This window comes from Hyalella azteca, unplaced genomic scaffold, assembly GCF_000764305.2.
Source record: "Hyalella azteca isolate HAZT.00-mixed unplaced genomic scaffold, Hazt_2.0.2 contig10660, whole genome shotgun sequence".
In the NCBI taxonomy this organism is placed as follows: domain Eukaryota; kingdom Metazoa; phylum Arthropoda; class Malacostraca; order Amphipoda; family Hyalellidae; genus Hyalella; species Hyalella azteca.
The window spans coordinates 13,367-31,340 of NW_025940690.1; the positions used below are offsets into that span (position 1 = coordinate 13,367).

The 17,974-nt window shown below is 38.4% G+C and overlaps 1 protein-coding gene across 1 annotated transcript; it reads left to right on the plus strand.

The window, feature by feature from the left end:
• The first annotated feature begins 470 nt into the window (after window positions 1-470).
• Window positions 471-3,864, plus strand: LOC108673273 (DNA-directed RNA polymerase II subunit RPB1). Its single transcript, XM_018161074.2, has 2 exons — window positions 471-1,297; window positions 2,335-3,864. The coding sequence occupies exons 1-2, from the start codon at window positions 566-568 to the stop codon at window positions 2,707-2,709; spliced, it is 1,107 nt and encodes a 368-aa protein (XP_018016563.1). The 5' UTR covers window positions 471-565; the 3' UTR covers window positions 2,710-3,864.
• The last annotated feature ends 14,110 nt before the right edge of the window (window positions 3,865-17,974 follow it).

Here is a 17,974-nt window from a genome sequence, read left to right on the forward strand (position 1 = left end):
CCGGGATAAATTATATCCCACTAGGCCTATTAAGCCCGGTCCACACGCTCAGTTTTCACAACGATTTGTCTGCGCAGTTTTAAGTCGGAATGAAATCGTTGCAATTTTTAGAGCGTCCACACGGTACCGACTTATCTGAGTAGTTTGCTCAGTTTTGNGAGCATATCAAAGCTGTCTCTTATACACATCTAGATGTGTATAAGAGACAGGATTAGAACTGCGCAGACAAATCGTTGTGTAAAACTGAGCGTGTGGACCGGGCTTTAGGTATATGGTTAGCCCATCTAGCATTGTGTTGTCAGAGCAAAGAAATCATAAGTGCGACCATCACTCATAAGCTTCATTAGCTATACTCTAATTGAGCTGGTTGCAATCATGCAAGGCAGTCTTTTAATTTGCAACGTTGTTAGTCACAATTGACTGGTAGTTAGGTAAACTGAACAGGTTTTACATTCTGTTATTGACATGGTGTATTTTCCTTATATTCAAACTTTCCCCTCAGATTCTGTGCTAATTCCAACTAGATTGTTTTGTTCGAAGTGTTCGTTGAGTTGAGATCGACTGAATGGATAACGAGAGCAGATATGAACAGCACAACGTGGCTACGGCCGTGCTAGAGTGCGAAGTTTGTTATGAACAATACGACTCCGGCAACCACAAGCCGCTCTGCCTAACTTGCGGCCATACGTTTTGCTTCTCTTGCATTTCAAGTTTACAACAATGTTTAGAGAACAGAAACTGCCCTAAATGCAAGAAAAAAACTACCCAACCTATTGATGATATGGTAATCAATTATGCATTGATCCCCTGTGAAGGCAAACCTAAACGGGAGAAACCCCAGCCCGAGGCGCCCTGCCTTCAGCACCAGAAGCCGCTTGATTATCTTTGCGTGGATTGTATGGAACTAACGTGCTTCACGTGCACTAGGGGCACGCACGCCACGCACAAAGTTGAGATGATTGACGACTTGCTTCTGAGAGGTGAAGCGGTGGGCACAAAAGTAAAAATACGAAGCAAGATTCGTGACCAACAGGAGCAAGTTAACAGCCTGTTGAGTTGGATTGATGAAATCGTGAATCTGAAGACGGATTTTGAAGAATGGAAAGAGTCGCTGCTGACCCAGAAAGTGACTATAGAGAAAGACCTCCAAACTTGGGATGAAGCAATCATAAGTACTGATGAGAACAGGAGACGGAAGTGCAAGGAAATCATTTGTCGACTGCAATTAGAACCCGCAAAAAACAACAAGCTATTCAAAATCAACGCGAGTTTGGATGCAGTTAACAAGAAATGCAAGGTGAGTGAAATAACATTTATTGGGGGTTTTATTTTACACGGGAGCTAACATTAGGGATTTACTTGTAAACAAAGTTAATAGGGAAATGATCTATTATCCAATACGTGCTTGCACCGCGTTTATTTGAAAGACCCATTACAGACTGAAGTCTGAGGCTACCACCAAACCAGCTGGAGGGCATTTCAACCGATTATCATGTCACACTAAGAGACTCTGAAATATCAAAAACTGACAAATGACTTGTGAGCTTCATGCCAAAAATACAATAAATGCTCTGCAGAAAATTATCACTTCTAAATTTTTCCATCATCGCTTTTAATGTTATTTATTCTAGAATTCATGAATAAATGTGAGTCATAAACGTATTTCATTGCAGTGTAATAAGTATTAATATATTACTGGTATAAATTGGAACGACAATCAAGATCTTGCATAATCGACTGCGCGTGCAATGATCAATTTACAGCAAAGGCAATGGCGTTTTTTAAAAAAGATTTCAGCAGGCGTTAAAAAAAGCTTTATAGCTAAACGCGAAAAGAAAATGTTCAGTGGAATGTCAGGACTAGACATATCGTTTGTTTATTTCGTGGTGTTAAATTTGCCATCGTTTATATCAACTTCACTTTTTTCAGCTTGAAAAATCGGCAAGCTCAATTTATCCTTTCTGTTACTGCTCTTTATAAAGTGACTAAAAGCACATTATAATAACGTCGACAGCAATTCGTTGACAATAGCTCTCAGTCATCAAAAGTGTAGTTTGGGCCTTGTTATAGAAACGCTTCCGTACTGAAATATTCTCAGAGTTTCGTTGACCCACACATGCAATGATGCAGGTTGACCTCTCCTCTTCTTTGTGGGCGCGAAAAATGTTCAAACTATTATAAATAAATAGTTTCTTAGGGTTGCAGTTTATCATTCAGGATTAAAACGAGTGACACGTATAGGCCCGCCCGCTAATGAGAGTTCAGTCTAGACAAAGGCATACAAATCCTTAATCATGGTATTTTCTATAACTTCTAATTGCTTTGTTTTCATAGGCGCTGGTGGAGAGGCAGTCGACCACAGAGCGCCGGCGGGCCAGTGAACAGTCATGGAAACGGGAGAATAGTCATCTTACAGTCTACGCAAATGCACGACGGCCGACTTCTCCAACCTGTGAAGACGGGGAAATAGTCAGCCCGAAGCCAGCAATAAAGCGTCCCAGAAAAAATGTCTTCAGTCGACTTCGCCCACCTAATCGAGCACCAACAAGCACTACTTCCCCCAATTACTATACACCTGTAAGCTCCAGCCCCGATTACAATTACTCAACCACTGCACCTACCTATTCACCAGCGAGCCCAAATTATTCACCCACTTCACCTACATATTCACCAACAAGCCCAAGTTATTCACCCACTTCGCCATTCTAATTCACATTGCCAATACAAAACTCAACCACTAAACCTACCAACTTATGTTGTGGTAGCCTTCAACTCCAATCTGTTCCCACTCCAATAAATTTTATTTTAGCTGTGTCGATATCTACGATATATTAGATCATCTCGCTATAGCTTAAACATTTTCAAGCTAAGGTCATTCAAGTTTGATCCCCTCACATTGCCCTCACCAGAGGGGGTATTAACAAATCACTCGTCTATAGAAATTGTCGTATTTGATATGGCCGTAATAGAAGCTAAAAAGGAAATTAAAATCGTTTAATAATTCATGAATTTTAGGCTACACTGACTGAATATTGAGCTAACAAATCGTGTTATTCTCAGTTGGAATTTCATTACACGATACAAATCTGAAATATCCTATAATGTGTGCGGGCCAAAATGTTAACCACCGTATGTTATTGCGTGTCGCTCGCATCCAAGGCGACTAGGGTTAACTTTTTATTACAATCGAAGCTGGATTGCGAGCGGGAATGTACCGCCTATAGCATCCTTGTTCGTGCAACGATTTTTTATACGTTTCGTTCGTGATCAATTCTTAAACATTCATATGTTATTGTATAGGAATATATTAAGTTACTGTGCGAATGAAGCTGATCCACCAACTACCCTGATGCTGCCATTGGCCTTGGTTCGCCCGCTTTGCCAATCAGCTATCATATTTTCTTTGTTATTCAAGGGGTTCCGCTGGTAGCCTTCCGGTTTGAGTTTCGTTTTCCTCATTGAATATGGCAGTTGTCCATTATCAACCTACGATGTATTGCGTCTGTCAGAAATTAACTTTTCGATGTGGTCCTTAGTTTTACTCACTTGACATCGCTGCGGGTGATTCAATAATAATCTTCATGTCTGTCAAAATTATTAAGCAATATTATAGTGCGTACGATTGGAATTGCCCTCTAACAACGTGGAAAACTCATTAATTCTTTTTTTCACTGCAAGACTCGTATACGTTTGTCATTATGGTTTCTTTTCAACCCCAACTGTCTGTGCAGCCTTTTTTTGTGAATGAGCACGGATTTGCTGGGAACTTCTTTAGTAACTTTTGAACTTTGATGAGGAAACCCAGGGTTTGCTTTGAATACCTTTAAACATTAATAACAAATAAACCATAAGCTGTTATTTACCTTCCAACTTTAAATACCCATAGACTTTAATAACCCGTGGATTCGGATCAAGAGCTCTCCGCGGGCTGAAGCTTCATGTCTAAAAAAGAACTGCATTTTAATGAGGAGAAACAAGTCATAAGGTGGAACAAGCGCGGTTAGGTAGTTTTATCTTATAAACCGGCATTGAAAGAATTAGCTGTGTATCCGTTCCTTATACGTACTGGCTCTCCAAATGTAACCACTCCACCTAGCCGCTCCGCGAACAATATAATTAAAATTAAAAAAATTAAGTCTCACAATAAAGGAATGAAATGTGGAAGTTCGGAAATATTGAAGCTCAGTTGTCTCTCGTGTGCACGAGTGATCCAGCTGATGTTCACCGGTGAATAGACGATCGGAGCTGGATTTTTTACGAGAAATATTTTTGACTTAGGCGGAAAACCCGAGAGCACATTGCGCGAGTTTTCCTGGGAATATCAGTTCACATTATGATATTTTCTAGCCATGTCAGATCCTAAATTTACGTTACATCCGAAGTTAATATAAAATTTTCCTGGCACTTCAGATTCGAAATTTCTAGCCTGGCTGTGGAAGATATTAGCACAGCTTACAGTAATTAACTGGTAATAAACTGAAGGAATTACAAATAGATTTTATTAAACTAAAAATACCGCGGAAAAATTAAAACTAATGCGTAATACATTTCATAAAAGAATCTATTGAACATCTAATGGGAACAGATTTCAGTTTTTTGGTAAGCTAATGTGTTAATTCATCGCATTAAACTGAAGTTTATGACAAACTGACGCAGGTTGGAGAAATAGCAACATTCTAGGTGATTAATGTACGTCAAAAACGATGTTAAGCAAATAATATGATACGTTCATTATTATTCAGAACCTCAATGCCTCCTTGAACGATAATGCTGTCTCAATGAAAGTATAGACGAGTCATTTAAACGGAAACGAGCAACGATTTAGCTTCGAGAAAATGAAAAATGCTTGTAAGGAAGTATAGACCTCAACAAACGCAATAAGATGAAACGAAAATTTTCACGTTGTATTGCTCCAAAATCGGAGAGAATGCCAGAGAAACAAGAAACAAGTTTTTGCCTAAGAGAGTTATTTAAAAAACCTTTACAATTTATCAATACACAGATAACTTCATGATGAGAATCGGACACGAAATCGCAGACCAATAAAAATCATACTAATTTAATAGTATGGTGAGAGTTAAGGAAAGCGTTCACCAATTCATTAATGGAGAACACAAAAATTGTTCAACCAACATGAGGCACCAATCTACTCGTAAGCCATGATAATGAGCATATCTAAGTTAACGATTAAAATTTAAGTAGAAAAGCAAAATCAGAATATGTAAAATCCTTCGGAGTTCTCTTTTGATCTGGTAACCGTTACCTTATTTTTTAGCATGAACACGACACCTCAGCGATAATAACATTAGGAAGAGAATGTAATCATGCACGCAAGATTAAAATAAGCACGTCATAAAATGAATTCCGAACTAAGCCAGTTACGAGTTATGCATCCAGGCAAAATAATTTTTAGCGAAAATATTTCAATTAGGTATCTAACCAAAGTACAAAATCGATTACCTAACTTCTCATGATACAAGCTATCCAAACGTTTAAGTTTTAGTTAGCCTAATAAGAAGACAAATTATATCATAATATATTAAGTCAATAAACGCACATATAGATTTGACCACAAGCACGTGCTATTGATAATTTTTTGTCGACGTATGTCCGCTACTCGTTGATAGAGATTAGAGAAGCGAATTACTGATGAATACCTGCCTCAGTGTCACGTTGTCGTGTGGGAATAAAGGAACTGTGAACATCATAAGTTCATAAGCACTACGCAGAGTTAAATACGTAACATAGCGTCCGTGGTTCATATATTCAAGATTAATCTAGTCTGAAAACTAGAACAGTTCCGTAATTATCTAAAAATATCAAAAGCGTGATCTAGTATCAGAGTTTTACTAGAATTTTAGATTCATATAATATAGGCTATGTACACTTCACACTTGGTTATTCATTACTTCCGAATTCCACCATGCCGGCGGGGCGGAATGATTGGCAGTGAGAGTTTATTAACAGCATTCAATCTATGAGAAGAATATAATCTAATCTCTTGTGTTTCTTAAGCCTGCCGACTGCCGTGATGTGCTATCATTCTATGCTATGGGAACGCATATTTATGATATTAGGCTATTAGCTATACCTATATAAGGATTAGCCTAGTACCACTGTACCAGGACCTAACATTCTATTTTTGGTGGAGGAATAATGTATTAACGGGCATTGAATAACGGGAAAGTGGAGACGTAGATCGACAGGAATAATTGTTTGAAATTTCTATCTTGTTTTAGTGAATTTCTCTATAAAATAACGACTGAGTAAATTCATTTCAACTCCCAAATGGCAGTTAAATGGAACTATGGGACGAAACGGATATTCGTCGTCATTTATTTATATTATGTAGTTAGATTGTTTGAAAATCAGGAACAGAATTTGTTGTTATCGGAGGATTATAATTCCCATGCAAAGCCGGGATAAATTATATCCCACTAGGCCTATTAGGTATATGGTTAGACCATCTAGCATTGTGTTGTCTGATCAAAGACATTATAAGTGCGACCATCACTCATAAGCTTCATTAGCTATACTAAATAGCAACACAAAGAGAAGTGCTTCCGATCCATGGGCTCATTACGAACTCAATAAGGGCATCGATGATTCTCTTGAGCATTGGTGCAGTCATTTTTACGATGTCAGGGAATGGAGTTAAGTCTAAACTAATATGAGTATCTATAGCACTTTCCAGATATCGGACTAATTGCACTGAAATTCCCTGATTGTCAACAGTTTTTAGCATGGACATGAACTTATTTGAAACTCCACAGATCTCAGCATAGTTTTCCTCGTATTTTTCAGGCTTCAATTGGCCTGATGCCAGGAAAGAAAGTAGATGTCGGTATATTGAGGTGAAGGCTCGTATTATGCTCTGAACGATCGTTGGTTCTGGATCATCAATTAGTTCTAGAAGCAGGGAAATGAAGCCTGGCTCGGACAACATCTTCATATATTCCATGATGACGGAGAGATTTTAAGGGCACCTGAAACAATAGAGAATTGAGCGTTGAAAACACGCCCTGCCAAGTTGAACCAGATGACTTGCTTGGATGTTTCAGAAGCAACTCTTTAATTTAAACATTTAATAAGATATTTTCAGGTCATGAGGTCAATAAAAAAAGTATCTTGCACGCACGACTATTGGCTACTTTTATACTTTGTAATTTCATAGATCGAGCGTGTTATTACTATTTAGGTAAAATATAATCTAGATTATAGAGTATCCCAACTGCGACATTATCACGCCAAGTTTAGGCCTCAGCCCGATTCATTCTCAGGGTCTCTTTTCCTTGACTAACTCGAAATCACAGAAGCAGGGGTGAGAACCCATAACAAATTTTATCTAGATTTAAAATCCGTCTTGTATTATGTCAAGGCCCAGAAATTGTACAAGGAAAAATACGTAATAATATCTCAGATCGAAATAGATGTGGGATAAGGTTAGTTCTGTATTATTTTATGTTATTTTAAGTGTCATCTGATGTTAGATGATTATGAAGAAATAATCGTGTCAATACTTCGCCAATAGGAATCGTGTTAATGAATATATTTTGTGAAACTAATTTAGTGAAACTCAAGAGTGATAATGATTTTTTATTCATCTGATATCTAACACGATGAACTGAAACGTATTATATATTCACCTTGGACTGTATTTGGTCTAAGCAACTCATCTTTTGACACACGTTAGTATACAAAATTTAAGAAAGGATACGAAAAACCAAAATCGTGTTTTTTAAATCCTGATTTATCTCAATGATAATAAACATTTTCCCTCTTAAAACATTCACCGTCTGGAAATAATGGCAGCTTGAAATAAGCCCAGAGACTACAGATTAATTATTCTCGCTACGAATACTTGAATATTTTGTCGAAGTTGGCCTCCAAAACAGTCGTTTTCTTTCATAATGTTTTCTTTCACGAAAGCGTTTTCTTCGATGACACAGTTACACTTTGGAATTTCTTGTGTGTTATTACCAACAATCCGCAAATGCTTCCGCTTATTATTCATAATCTCAACGGAATCATAAAGCGTTACATTGATTAAACACTAGATAAATAATTTTTTATTGACTTATCCATTTTTTCAAATAGGCCGGGCATGTTGAATGACTTCTGTCCGTGAAAAAGTTTATACGTCATATTGAATTACGTAAAAAATAAAGTTACACCAGCATTGATTTATTTTTACTAGATTTTGGAATAAAGCTAATGAATAATAAGCTTTGGAGTAGCATTTTATGCCATTTTGAACATTGCAAAACGGTAAATCATAACATACATGATTCAAAATCCCCCCCCTACTCGAAGTTATTCAACTCGAATACCAGGTACTAATTTGCCAGAGAAATGTCCAAATGCAACAACCGTTTTATTCAATATTAGAGCAAAAAAATACTTACCTTAAATCCGAAAAAAACTAAAGTGTATTCGCAGGACCGCGCGACGATCCACATGAAAGAGAACTTTGACTGGTATAAATGCCCAAGTTATGCACGGGAGGAGTAGCATTGATACGAGCAGCGAGAGGGAAAAGTTTATTGAGTGGTGAAGGTGCGACTTTTTGGCATGCCATTTATCACATGTTAAAGTATTCGATCATAAGGCTCGGGATCAATTTCTTATTGTCTTGCTCAAACTCAAAATGAAATGAACCGAATTTAATTAATCTTTTGTACAACACCCATTTCACAATGTCCGTCGTCGTCGTCATACGCTGCATTCTTGTAGAATGTATTTAAATTTCACCACTTTGTTGAAAGATTATCCTATCATTTCTCAAACACGTTATAAAAATCACAAAATAAGATCAAATCCCTGACAACGAAACATGTAGACATTAACTAATGGTAAAGAAATAAACAGAATAGAGCCTTTTTATTTATGTATGTTGCATGCTTAGTCTAACAGCTTTTTCCATCTTTTCGGGGTGTCCGCAATCGATGAACGTATAGTGCATGGTTGAACTAGTACAACCATGGTATAGAGCCTCTGGTCGGCCTGTAGGTCGTCTGTTGCATAGTTGAACTATATAAGGTTGACCCACGAGGACATATGTCTTTCAGTTCAGCTTTGTTGTTACGTCACTGAGATCAAAAACGTAAACAATCTCGTCATTCCCATGACGGATTGGTCGACTGGTTTGATCGCATTTCGGTGATTGATTGACCAACAACAAGCTTCAACCGCAAAAATGAGTATCTCTTGGGTAAACCTTATACTAGTTCAACCATGGTCTATTGCATGGGTCTGAAAGTTTTTAAAAATTTTTACTCAGTGCTCTTCTCATATTCCTTGTTTGTTTTTTTGACAAATCATAAATACCGCGGATTTGAAGAATATCAGCGTCACGTTTGGGATGTGCTAAAGCATTTATGCCCAAATGTGCATAATATGAGATCTAAGAAAAAACAATATATGACTAATTCACTTGTGGTAACTAAGTACGTATTACAACATATGCTACCAAATGCTGCGTTAGTTTTCGGATTTCGACAATGATGAGTCTCTCAACATATACAATATAGACTGTGAAGTGGTTATATTTTTCAAATGAATTATTTTTTCGACACAGTTTGCAACACCGTACTATATAGCATATGAATATTTAGCCCTCTTCCTGTGCTACAATTAACGACACCATATCAGCGGGCTGACAGAGTTCCAAATAACCCATATTGCAGCAGTGAACTTCCGATTCTGGCCTGGTCGGAAAGGTGTGGAAATTCTGGTCGGAAAAGTGTGAGATGGATGAGTAGTTGGGTACAGTAAGATTTGAGCAGTTAGTTGCGGGTTGGAAACCCGGCTGGCTGTAAAAGATTTGCTTTTTTCTAGAATCGATAACAGGTCAAAAATTTACTTAAACTTTAACATTGGCCCAATTCGTTCATTTATTCTGTTATTAATTTCTATTTATTTTATACTTATTGTTAAATGCCCTTTTTTATTTAGGCTTAGACGATCTTTGTTCATAACTAGCAGGTTGTTGTTACACTACTCAATATTTTTGACTGCATAAGCACAGAAAATACCTATTTATGAGTTTGCACTTTGTGTATTGGTGTATTCTGATATACATATAAACTTTGAAACTCTGAAAAGTTCGACTCGGTCAAAATGCACAATTCATCTCCCGGGCATCGCGCATTTTTGTGGAGGTTGTTGACAGAATTATCAGAAAGTGTTTTAAAGCCCCATAACGCAGTGTAACTTTTATGGGTGGAGCACACCTCCGCAACTAAAATACTATTATTCTAAGTATAATAGTGATGGTGATATGAATAAAATCACGGGATCTGACAAATTTAGAGCCACCTGCGCACTAACTGATGGAATCTAACAATAACAATCAAAATACACGAGTACGCAATCAAGTCAAAATTTCTTAATGTATGATGCTTTTCAGTTTTTAAGAGGCCTATTCAAATGCTTTTGAAATTTCACAAGGGGCTATTCATTCTGTTTAGGTAGTTAGTGTCTCTTATGATATGTTCCGCTTTAAATGCCGCCACCAGCATCCGTTCCAACTGTAAATTTCGATTACGCCGCGAAGGTCGCAGCGCTGACGCTCCGCTGTCGAAGTATCCGTGAATGTCTAACAGTACTTTAGCGCCTCGGCCTTCGGCCGCTCGCATAACGCTTGTAATTCTCGCAGGTCGACCCCTATAGCTGAGCTCGACGTGAACATGGCCTTACGCAATCAGAAGCGGAAGTATCGACGTAAAGTGCCCCTTCTGCTCAGACGATTTAGCGCACAGCGATTACGTGCGCTAAATCTTAAAATAAATAACGAGCCTCAGAGACGAGATTTTAAACTCACCCGACTGTAACGTTTTTCTACAGTTAGGCGCGCTCGTTGCTGCCGTTGAATTACGATTTCAATACAACATGCGATGAATTAAATGCAACTTTCGACGAATTAAATTAAGATTTAGTAGAGGAACCGAATTTTCATTTTTACTAATGGCGACATGCTACACGGGGTGTCAAAAAAACTTCATTCCAATCATCAAAATGTGATCGAATTCTGTGTTTAATGCAATTTTAAACTATAGACTTACTATTTACAGTAACCAAATTTGCAATGCCAAAATTTTCAAAGCTACAATTTGGAAATTATTGAAATCTATGTTTTCTGAATATATTAATATCATTATACAAAATTTATCTCTCTGAATATGATATAAAATCAACGTGTTCATATAATTTGAAAACGAATACGTTCACTACGAAGCACTTTCCCTTTCACTGCAATATGTATTGCGTATTGTACGTCATGAAGGAAGGTTAACAATTACTTAAAACTTACTGATAACTTACATTTATAGTAATGAAGAACAACATATCTCCATACCCGGCTGCCAGGATCTAATGTGAATCTGTACCCTAGAAATAGGCATGAAAGTGACGTCATTTCGTTGTGTTTTGACTAGCGGATGCGCGCGCCGACGTTGAGGCAAGCGCGCTACACGCACGGATGTCCTATTGCGCATGTCCGATACACATGCAGTGCGTGGCTTCCATCACTTCACGATGGTTAACACGAACCGAATTGGTTCTAATTTTTTTGTTTATATTTCATAACATATAACGAATCATCTGTTACTTTCCTTACTCGACCTGAAGACAAGATGCCGTTTTAGATCATTTTCTCATTTATGGAAAAAAGGCGCTATTGTGCTCGCCATGTCCGTCTGTCCGTCCGTCTGTCTGTTCGTCCGTCTGTCTGTCCGTCCGTCTGTCTGTCCGTCCGTGATTTCACGTTTTCGTCGACGAGAAAATGCGCTCTCTGTCACTCACTGCAGTGAGTACTGAGTTACATTTTTTGTACTATTGTTCATGCATCTTGGCTACAACAAACTTCTGATAAACATTCACTTTTCCATAAAAAATATGTACATGTTTAATTACTGACACAATTTCTATCAGTGTTTTTAAAATACGGATAAATGAGCACGCAATTTGAAGCATACATGGAAAAATTACAATAGTATTGCTTCTTGCAAGTAAAAATACCAGAGGGAACGCACCAAAAAAATTATGTGAATTTTAACAGCTGAAAATATGAAACGTTGCACCCAAGGAATAATTTTTATTGCAACTTCAAACTAATTAGAGATACTGAAATCTTAGTTTGTGTACACAGTGTAAAAACTTTCTTTATTCGGAGCCTGTGCAGTTCAGGCGGACAGCGAACCTACCATGTCAAGGGAGTGGGAAATGCGTGTAAAAAAACTGCCCGCGCGGTCTGACGAAACTGGAAATTCTGTGGCCGGAATAGGATTACCCAAGGAAGATATGGGATCGGAAACGTTTAAAAGCATTTCCGTCTTGGGACATCAAACTGGTAGACTTCATACGTAGCTCAATGTGACTTCATACCGAATGCAGCACAGACTTCATACCCTTACTTTAGGTGCATGAACTATATTTTTCAGTATGAATTGTCTCATAGAACGATATCTTCAAGAAGGAATGTAACGAATTACTCAAAATTTTTATTTATTGTTTAATGGTGTCTTGATCAAGCACCATGCAGAGACAATATTCAGTGCTTGGCTTGCAAAATTTATTTAAAATAACCACATTATGGTCAGTAGAAACATTCTGTCACTTTTTTCATTATTACCTCGAATTAAAAGTAACCACGAAGCATCCGCATTGTAGTCTCATCTTGAAGTTCAAATCGTGATCAACTCATCCGCCACAGAGCATCCGTATTGCTTTCACGTAGTTCGTATCGTGATCAACTCATCCGCTACAGGACATCCGTATTGTAGCCTCGCAGTTAGTACCGTGATCAACTTATCCGCTACAGGACATCCGTATTGTAGCCTCGCAGTTAGTACCGTGATCAACTNCATCCGTATTGTAACCCTCGCAGTTCGGACCGTGATCAACTCATCCGCTACAAGACATCCGTATTGTAGCCTCGTAGTTCGGACCGTGATCAAATCATCCGCTACATTGCATCCGTATTGTAACCCTCGCAGTTCGGACTGTGATCAAATCATCCGCTACAAGACATCCGTATTGTACCCTAATAGTTCGTATCGTAATCAACTCATCCGCTATAGGACATCCGTATTGTAGCCTCGCAGTTCGTATCGCGATTAACCCACTTGGATCTGATTATTAACAAGCAAACTGATTGCTCTCGCCGTTATAAGCAAGCCATTTCATGAGATTCTGACTGACCGACCTCGCAAGGAGCATCGGCACGTCTAACGAGCAGACCGACCTTTGAACGACGTCCCGCCTCAACAATAACAAAGCGAAGGAACGCTGCTACACTATATAAGGAGGACCAGCCACAATTACGTCAAAATACCGTTTGCACTTTATGTCGTTTTCCCTCGTACTTCCGTAAACTTGACACGCTTCGGCGATTAAAGAATTAATGCTAAGATATGCCTGCAAGTCGTTAAAATTTTTATTTTTTACATGAATGATTTAATTTTTGTCTAGTATTGTTTGTTCACTTCTGTAGCGCCAATAAACTGTTTGTGGCAATCATCGATGCCGGATATACTAACACAAGCCTCGTGATGGCTAAAAAACAAAAGAAAAATAGTATATACAAACATTTTTAAAGATAACCCGGAAGCTGAACAGAAGTGCACTTTGCAAACAACAAACTGTTTTATGACTTCTTAGAGCGCTGCGTGAGGAACAGTCTTTTCCAAGCCTTCTTTTGCTCGCTTTTAAACCATCAGGTTAACAAGACTTTTCATTCTTATGCACACACAGCCTTTTGTATTATGATAAGCCATTAAATTGTATTACCATAAGCCAAATTATATTACGTATTCAACGCTTTCCTCGGGAAGTGAACAAAAAATATTATTCTAAGGTACAATTACATCAATTTAGCAAAAAATAATGTGCTGATATAACTATATGGGAACTTTCTCCGATGATAATTTAAAGTAAGATACCAAATCAAACAATAAATTAAGTTAGGTTTGTAACGTAGTTACGTTTTTAACGTTTAATACAGGAGATTTTAACGTAGAGCCATGTCAAAAATATTACACTCACAACGATTTAGGTTAGAACCATTTAATTAATGAAGCGGTCTTATCTGTGAGTGGTTCATCACCCTGTTCATATTGTGTTCATTTCGAGAATAATATCAAGCTTGCTATCTTTCTCTCATGTAATTAATGTTATAGGCAGTGTTTCAGTAGTATAGTATCAATTATCAACAATTGTATAGCTGAGGAAGCGGTTTGTGGTCACTAGCATTCATTGTCAAGCGTACTTTAAAAATAAAAAGACGAATAGTCACTGAAAAATGTAAATGGCTCATGTGTTCTAATGCAGCATTAAAGGTATTCGGATCCTCCTCCCAAAAGCTTAATTATTATTGTTACAGTAACTGCACGGCGCTGTCGATATCGAAGAGGCTAGAGGACCATAATTCCATGAAAAAGTTAATCAGGAGAGTTTGTTTTGAACACTTTTAAACAGGTAACTCTTTCCGGCACTGCACAATGTCCGTACTTCCTTGGGTTCTGGAGATTTGTTAAGACTAATTATTCAAATTCTAAAGAAGTTCAAGATTGAATTTCCTCAAACTACTTTAAAATGAACTAAGCTCTGCCCACGCATGAATCAAACCAACATCATATTGTTTTCCAGTACAACATAAGCTGAACCTTGTATGTTCAGGGAATTCTAACTTATGATGAGTATTTCCGGCATCTACGCAATTCAAACTTACAATGAATATTTCCTGACCTTAGGACTTGTGCGAAGACAAGTGACATTAATATAACGCGTGGTAATTGATATCATATTTGCTGATGAGGTCGTAGCATATACTCTGAAAATTAATGGTTTACATTGTCGTAAAGTGGCACGCTTCTTACCAGAGCTCAAGCATATGTAGCATACGAAGCACTAATACGCCCTTTAACCGGGCCAAAGTGGGTCAGAATGACCCACGCAAGGACATAACGTGCATCGATATTTGGACACTCATTTCTCTGAGTATATGATTTCGCGGATGTGGGAACGTTCGACGGATTTAAAAATTTAAAATCATAAAGATCGAAAGCGGAACATTACCGCCTTGCCTCAGCCGTCCAGGAGAGTGGAAGCATCTCGGAAGCGTCTTCTGTCAGTGGCAAGCCGCAAGTGCCTTAAATTTACGCCGAGTGAGATCATGGCCTGAAGGGCGTGACTTGACTGCATTGTAGTCATTCAAGGAAATCATGGACCATAACACAAACATTTGCCTCTCGTCCCATTTCCTCTGAACCTTACAAGGTAATCCGTACGTTGAAAAAGTGGAAAGTGAAATTGTCCCTAAAATTTTTATGAAGTTTATTAGAACTTGTCAAGGTAAAATTTTTTCAAAGCTATTCCACAGAATATTTTACAGTGCTTATTTAAAGAAGTTAGAGAGAAAAAAATCACGATTATTCCAGTTTTCCTTCTCTCGCAAGATCGATAACCGATATTGCGAGAGATGATTATTATCAGTCTTATTAAATCGTGATTATTATCAATCCTGTCTCTTATACACATCTGGATGCAATATATTCAATTATGAAATAAAAATGCTGAAATTTATAGTTTATAGAATAATTAGGATATACCGTTTACCTAAAACCAAACTACGGATTCGCTAATGTTATCAATGCCGATGTACAAACGAACGACTGCATGCAGTTGCACCCCTCACATCGGCGCATATGCAAAAATCGATACGCTTGGGGGGCAAATTGTTCCGGGAAATTTCCTGGTGAAAATTATGGTGCTGTTTGATATCGAAATACGGATCATTTTCGCCAAATGTATCACATTACATGGTTCGCATGAGTTACATTACGTACAAAGATCTGTACACTTATGAATATTCATANGCTCTGATGGATCTCTGCACATCGCACATGTGCTCTGATGGATCTCTGCACATCGCACATGTGCTCTGATGGATCTCTGCACATCGCACATGCGCTCTGATGGATCTCTGCACATCGCACATGCGCTCTGATGGATCTCTGCACATCGCACATGTGCTCTGATGGATCTCTGCACATCGCACATGTGCTCTGATGGATCTCTGCACATCGCACATGTGCTCTGATGGATCTCTGCACATCGCACATGCGCTCTGATGGATCTCTGCACATCGCACATGCGCTCTGATGGATCTCTGCACATCGCACGTGTGCTCTGATGGGTCTCTGCACATCGCACATGTGCTCTGATGGATCTCTGCACATCGCACATGTGCTCTGATGGATCTCTGCACCTGTCTCTTATACACATCTAGATGTGTATAAGAGACAGTTCATAAACTGTAAAGAGGGCTCGTTTATAAAGTAACGTTATAACTCGAGTTTGTGGAAGCTCAGAAGACGAGCGAGTTTTTGTCTATTGCGACGAGTAGAAGTCTCAGGCTCAACGATGTCTCAAATGCACAAGAAGAGCGTGGAGGAGCTGATGGAGTGCTTGAAGGTGGCAGAGCAACTTGCGGAGCTGTCACTCGCACCTGTAGTATCCTGCAGCAGGCGAGGAAAGAAATACTTCCTTCAGCAGACGATCGAGTCACGTGATGACGACGCGAAGGCACCGACACCTTACGTTCCACCCAAGCAACTGTTACTCTATCTAGTCAGGTGAGTACAATATTCTGGTTACATTTCACAGGTTATCGCCTGCTTGACCACTTTCAAAAAGCTTATCAAGTTTTTGAAACACCATCCAAGCTTGAAATAATCTTTAAATGATTTTTTTTTATTCATACAATGTCTCTCTATTATATGTATAGAACCTTTAATTGTGCTGACCATTTAGGAATCATCGAGAATTTCTTACATTCTCTTTCTTTAGTTATTTAGTTAAACAATTGAGCTCGAGTTTTTACTGATAAAATTAGCATAAAATTCTACTACCCGTTTATTCGTTTCTTGTTAAGCCTATACGTCTTAGGGCTAAGCCTATCCGATCCAAACTTCCCCAAGTGGGCGTTAGGAAAGACTGAAGTGTTGAAGTAATCAGCGCACATCTGTTGAAACTGCGCATCGCAATCATATGCCTGTATGCGTACTTCTCCAATAATTAAATTATAACGGATAGATGTTTTTCGCCCTAGAAATCGGGTAAAATAATCAATGAAAATCAATGTCAGCGGAGATTTTTTTCATGCAAATGGGTAAAAAATTAAACTCCGAGCATGACACTATTTAAAACATTCAATTATTTTTCAATTATAGCTACAGTTCGTCAATGATTCTTCTTCGTCGGAGGAATCATTTGCATCACGATTCATGTTGGATTAAATTCAGAAGCATTAATTTAACATAGTATTCGGCAGTTCATCACAAGTACGTTCGGAGACACTCTAATTCTTCAGTAAAGTTCGATTCAGCCAAAATGCATGATTAGAGGAGGCTCTTGACAGAATTATCCGAAAGTGTTTTAAAGCCCCTTAACGCAGTGTAACTTTTATGGGTGGAGCACACCTCCGCAACTAAAATACTATTATACTAGGTATAATAGAGATGGTGATATGAATAAAATCACGGGTTCCGCAAAATTTAGAGCAAAATGCACAATAACTGATAGAATCTAATAATAACAATCTAAATTCATGAATACGCAATCAAGTCAAAATTTCTTAATGTATGATGTTTTTCAGTTTAAGATGCCTATTCAAATGCTGTTGAAATTTTTACAAAGAACTATTCATTCTGATTAGGTACTGAGCGTCTCTTTTGTTATGCTCCGCTTGAAATGTTGCCACCAGCATCCGTTCCAACTGTAAATTTCGATTACGCCGCGAAGCTAGGTCGCAGCGCTGACGCTCCGCTGTCGAAGTATCCGTGAATGTCTAACAGTACTTCAGCGCCTCGGCCTTCGGCCGCTCGCATAACGCTTGTACTTCTCGCAGGTCGACCCCTGAGCTCGACGTGAACAAGGCCTTACGCAATCAGAAGCGGAAGTGTCGACGTAAGTG